Raw genomic sequence first — 6,000 nt, forward strand, 5'->3', positions numbered from 1 at the left:
GAGTTTTCCTTAGCCCCTTTCAGCACGAAACAATTTGATATATTATTATTTTAATATCTATTATAAAAATGTATTTAACAAATAAAAATATAGTAATTTGAGGTCAAAATTAAAGAATAAAAATTTATTTAATTCTTTATTTAAAACTATAAAAATCGTTAATGAATGTTGATTTTCTATTAGTTGTAGAAACCAATGTAAAAGTGACACTTTTACGTGAATCAACGTTTCACGTCAACCATATAATGTGAATGTTGTGAAAAGTTAGTTAAAAATAATTTTATTTAGTTATGTTCCTTAACTTGCATTACTATCTGAAATAAATAAATTCATCAAAGTAAAGTTGGAAGCATTGCGAGAAATGAAGTAGTTGCAACTTGCAAGCTTATATGGCGGTGCTGAATGAGAAGAAAAAAAAAGCATTTTAAAAAGTTGTAAAGAACACTGTGTTAACGTTAGAAATATGGAGTTGGTTGAGAAGTGCTGAAGAAGATGACAACGGTCACCAAGCCAAACAACCAAATAATAATAATAACAATAATATAATAAATGAGGTCTGTTTCTCTCTCTATCTCCAACGGTAACTTCGCAGAACGTGCTTCTCTTTGTGGCCCCACACTCTCAATAGTTAACTTCCCCCAAACAAAACCTAATCAATAATACAAATTAAGAAAGAGAATGAAAGAGATTATTATTAGGGTTTTGAACGCAAGTAGTTGCACTGCTTCAGTCAAAATACACTCTTTCAACATTCCTATTACACTTTTTTTTTCTTTTTTTTATTCTTTCAATCCAACTTTCATCAGCTTTTACTCGCCCAGGTCACCCCACTAACACTTCGCCAGATTACATTCCTACCCTTTTTCTCTTCTTTCCTTAAAGATACATTCTCTTTAATACAACACACCTTCGAGTCAACATTCAAATTAGATTTTTATTCCTTTTACCTTTTTCTTTGTTGAATCAATGCAATACCAAGTAAAAGTAAATTTAAACAACTATAAAAACTCTTCAATTTCTATATTTTCATTTTCTTTCAATTAAATCAAATACTGATTCATATTTTTTATTCATTATATTATTACTTTTACAAAATGATGTTTTTCTTTTGCAGTTATATTTCAATTAAATTTATTATTACTTGGAAACTCATGTCATTAGTTGTGAAAATAAATAAATTACACACTTCTTTTGCTTAAAATTATGCCTTCTTTCACAATAAATAAAATAACTAATTTATTATATATTATCAATGTGGAAATTCATACTTCGCCTATCAATAATAAATAATTATTCTAATATTTTTAAAACGATTGTTATAAATATTAATAAACGTATTGTATTTAATTATTTATGACATGAAGTTTTACGATATCAATATATAACTTAATTAATATATAAATAAAATTATATTTTTTCCGACTTCCAATATACCGATGTAAATTGTAAAATATAAAATTTGAATATCTCCCGAGATAAAATCTTTTTAAGTTTATATGTATTTTTTATTTAACTTTAACTAAATAAAATATATTTTAAAGATAAAACTATGTTTTTACTCATAGCAATAATATCTAAATAAATTTAATATTGAAATAAAATTAACAGACATAAAATTGAATAATTTTTGTCATATTATTTTATAAAATAGACCATATTTCAATTTGTATTATCTTTAACATATCACGTAACTAATTAACTCAATGGTAAAAGATAGATATAATATTGATGCAAAATCTTATAGTAATTACTTTTGTTATTTTATCAGCACAGTCATTAAAGAAATTATCATATTACCTCACACAACAATGTATTAAGATTATATATATATATATATATATATATATATATATATATATATATATATATATATATATATATATATATATATATATATATATATATATATATATATATATATATATATGAACAGGAAAATGAAATTAATGCATCTAGTTAAATAACAACTAATACTAATAATTATGTCTTTAGTTTCTAAATTGTAAATAATTCAAATATTAATCTAAAATATAAATGACTTAATGATTAAAAATAGATATATAACAAACATATGCAAAATGATATAGTAAACTTTTGGGACAAAATTATCATATTACCTCACGTTATGGTGTATGAAGACTATATCAATCTACATTTTTCCTTTTTTTTTTATTTCCTTAAATTGAATTTTCATGATGATTGACCTATTATTACCCTTTTTTTTTTGAAGAAGGGGCAGCAACATAAAAGAAAAAGATGAAGCAGGAAAAGGAGGAGGGGCAAAAGGGGGTTTTCAGAGGTGTAAGAAGGTGGTCAAAGAACGTTTTAAAATTGAGTGTGATAGCTGTGTTGTGTGTGTAATGAAACTCGCAAATAACACGCAAAAGAGAGGGTCCCACACTGACTCCAATCCGACCCAGAAACAACATTCTATTATTTTGCCCTTTATATACACCTCACCCTCCCTTATCAAACTCTCTCAACACACAAAACCCAAACTCAAATCAAAAAACAAAACGCATTGAAGACCAATTCCAACGTTTGAATTTTTACTCAACAACACAAGGATTTTTCCAACATGTCTTGCTCCGTCGCGGTTTCCAATTCGCCGGTCTTCTCTCCCTCCTCTTCTCTCTTCTGCTCTAAGCCTTCCATCATCTCTTCTTCGCCCGAATCCCTTTCCCTCTCCCTCTCCCACCTCAAACCTTCCAACACTAACACGGCCTCCTCTTGTTCTTCTCCTTCTGCTGCGGCTGCTTCCTCCTCTCCTTCTTCTCCTTTTCGCCTTCGCCTTCCCAAGCCTCCCTCCGTCTTCTCTGCCTCCTCTGCTTCCTCCACCTCCCCCAACGGCACCGTTTTGAAGAGGAAGCGACCCGCCAGGCTCGACATACCCGTTTCCTCTCTCACCTTCGGGGTTCCGCCCACGCCCTCCGCTGCGGCGCGTGACGTCGTCGAGGCCGAGGAGGATGGCTTTGGGGTCTACTGCAAGAGAGGGAGGAGGGAGTACATGGAGGATCGTTACACCGCTGGGAATAATCTGCGCGGTGAAAACAAACTGGTAAGAAAATTCTATTTTTGAACAGAGAAAAAAAAAAACTTTGGGGCTGGGGTATGTGGGTAGGGGGCTTATGATTATGGGGTCTTTTTACGAACTGGGGTTGTGGAAAGTTTGAAACTTTTTGTCTGAAATTGGTCTGAGTCTGATTGAGTTTACTTATTACAGAATTTGAAGGATCGAGAGATTTTCTGTGTGTTTTTGTTGGTTTTATGAATTTGTAGATATATATGGTATGAAGAATTGTGATTTACTTACTCAGTTAAGAAGTTTTTTCAGTGGTTAACATGTTGAATTAAAATATTTGAAGCAGAGAGATTGGGTAAAATTTGTAGTGTGTGTGATGTGTATTGAGGATTGATTAATATGCTCCTGATGATGCTCATACTTGATGAGTTAGATTGATGTGAGTGTAACTAAATCTAACGAGAAAATTTGTTTGTGATCCCGACAGGCTTTTTTTGGCATATTTGATGGGCACGGAGGTGCCAAGGCTGCTGAATATGCTGCAAATAACTTAGAGAAGAATATTTTAGATGAAGTGATTATGAGAGATGAAGATGATGCTGAGGAGGCAGTGAAGCGTGGGTACCTCAACACAGACTCAGATTTCCTGAAGGAGGAACTCCATGGTGGCTCTTGCTGTGTGACAGCATTGATTAGGAACGGCAACCTTGTTGTGTCCAACGCTGGTGATTGCCGTGCTGTCATTAGCAGAGGGGGTGTTGCTGAAGCCCTAACATCTGATCACAGGCCTTCAAGGGAAGATGAAAGGGACAGAATTGAGAGCCTGGTAAGCTTCTAAGCGTGATAATACTTTCTCTGTTGTTATTGGAACCACCTCAAAATCTTTGAATTTGAATTTGTTGGTTCTTAAGTATTGGAATTGTTCTTGTAGGGTGGCTACGTGGATTTATGCCGCGGTATTTGGAGGATCCAAGGATCTCTTGCTGTGTCTAGAGGAATTGGAGATAGACACCTGAAACAATGGGTGACAGCAGAACCTGAGACCAAAGTTCTCAGAATTGAACCTGAACATGACTTGTTAATCTTAGCTTCAGATGGACTATGGGATAAGGTATAGAACTTGAGACCATATATTCACAATTTCTTCATGAAATGTATTGTTCAATATTGTTTCTCATTTGCTGAGTGATGAACTAACTGAACAAGTTTCTCTTTCTCGTCCTTTCAGGTTAGTAATCAGGAAGCAGTAGACATTGCTCGTTCTTTTCTCGTGGGGAGCAACAAATCACAACCATTGCTGGCTTGTAAAAAGCTTGTAGATTTGTCTGTTTCACGAGGCTCCATGGATGATACGAGCGTTATGCTAATCAAATTAGAACACTATGTTTAAAGTTTCGTTAGCACAACAGAAGAAGGAGGTAGTGCATCAGGTCTTTTTAGATTGCAGTTGAGACCCCCATTGAGGTCCAGATTGCATAACAGTTTCTGATTTTTAACCTTGGAGGAGGTGCCTGATGATAGAGTAACCATTCTTTTCTGTATATATAAATCTGACCACATCATTGAAATTTTTTGTACCTGCATAGGGAGGGATATTAACAAGATCTAGTAATTTTTTTACCATAGAATGATTGATGTAATAAGCGTACATTATTATTATTATTATTATCATTACTATTATTAGTTTGGTAATTCATTTATTTTTTTGAAGATATTTAAATTCAAAGTTGTAGAATGATTCAATCAAGGAATCTGTCATATAATTTATGAGGTGGCCAAATTTAGCCTCTTTCTATGAATTTGTCAACTGATTCTAGTTAGATATTGAATGACCAGTAGGCTGAATAGTGAGCTTCTGACTTAAGAATTTGAGAGTTTTTTATTCAAGCCGGTCTGCATCAATGCAGGAGCTTTTTTTATCCTCATAAATAGTTTTGGGCCTTAATTCGTTACCTATGTTGCTTCCAAGTTCCATCCCCGAGTAATTTTCTCAAACATTTGGCGACTTTGCTTCGAATCCACTCTTCTACAACGTGAATGATCCCTTTAACACGGTCTATTGTTATACAGAGATTCATGCAAACTATTTTACTTTTAACTTCTAAAGTTAATAACGTAAACTTGAGTTAGGTAGATGTTCATGAATCGTAACAGATTTCTTTCCATACCGTGTCAAAAGAGATAATGAAAAGGTTCACGAGTGCAAGAAGATACTTTAAGGTCATACTGAAGACAAAAGAACTTGACTGTTCATAAAACAAACACTTGATTCACGTGAAAAGCATGTTTAATAATTGTTATTCAACCCTTTTATATTCAGGCTTAGGTTAAACAATCTTTTAATATTCATAAAACAAACCTTAATTAACTTTTTTTTTCTGCTTGAGGATTCTATCTTATCACTACATGTTAGATTAATTTTCTAATACTTAAGAATTACCAAAAACAATTCAAATTTTAAATCCCTTAAAAAAAAAGAAAAAACACCCTTTTGATATGGAGGGTTTTGTTTATCAGAACAGTTTTGTTCACCAATTTCCTAGGGCGTTTTTCGTTTCTCAAATGTTTTGACTCCGGAAAAAAAGCCTGGGACGGTGGAACTAGGAAATGAGCTCTACTTGATTAATTTAACATAAGAAAAAAATAAATAAATAAATTGATAAAATGTCTCGTGAAAACTAATGTGAACGTTACTATTAATCTATAACAACTCATAAGCAGAACCGTTGGCAGATGTTGACCGACCAAGTTTCTTGTCCATTACAATCACTGACTACGTGTTCTGCCGACCACCAAATTGAAAACAATACGATGAAAGTGTAAAATATTGAGCAGCATATATCCGTTGTCATGCAAACTGAATATAATGGAACAACCACTATATAAACAATGAAGAAATCACCAATTTTTCTGAGATCCAAAATCAGGAAAAACGCTGTTTGTGTTTACACAAGTTTTTAGAGTGTCTTTGTGGTCAA

At 33.0% G+C, this 6,000-nt stretch overlaps 1 protein-coding gene across 1 annotated transcript; it reads left to right on the forward strand.

The window, feature by feature from the left end:
- Positions 1-2,471: 2,471 nt before the first annotated feature.
- LOC124819476 (putative protein phosphatase 2C 25) lies at positions 2,472-4,714 on the forward strand. The gene is made up of 4 exons (XM_047290997.2): positions 2,472-3,058; positions 3,510-3,848; positions 3,954-4,133; positions 4,251-4,714. Exons 1-4 carry the CDS (start codon positions 2,579-2,581, stop codon positions 4,410-4,412), a joined length of 1,161 nt encoding a protein of 386 aa, XP_047146953.1. The 5' UTR covers positions 2,472-2,578; the 3' UTR covers positions 4,413-4,714.
- The last annotated feature ends 1,286 nt before the right edge of the window (positions 4,715-6,000 follow it).

This window comes from Vigna umbellata, chromosome 1 (assembly GCF_029865625.1).
Source record: "Vigna umbellata cultivar VRB3 chromosome 1, Vumbellata_1.0, whole genome shotgun sequence".
NCBI lineage: Eukaryota > Viridiplantae > Streptophyta > Magnoliopsida > Fabales > Fabaceae > Vigna > Vigna umbellata.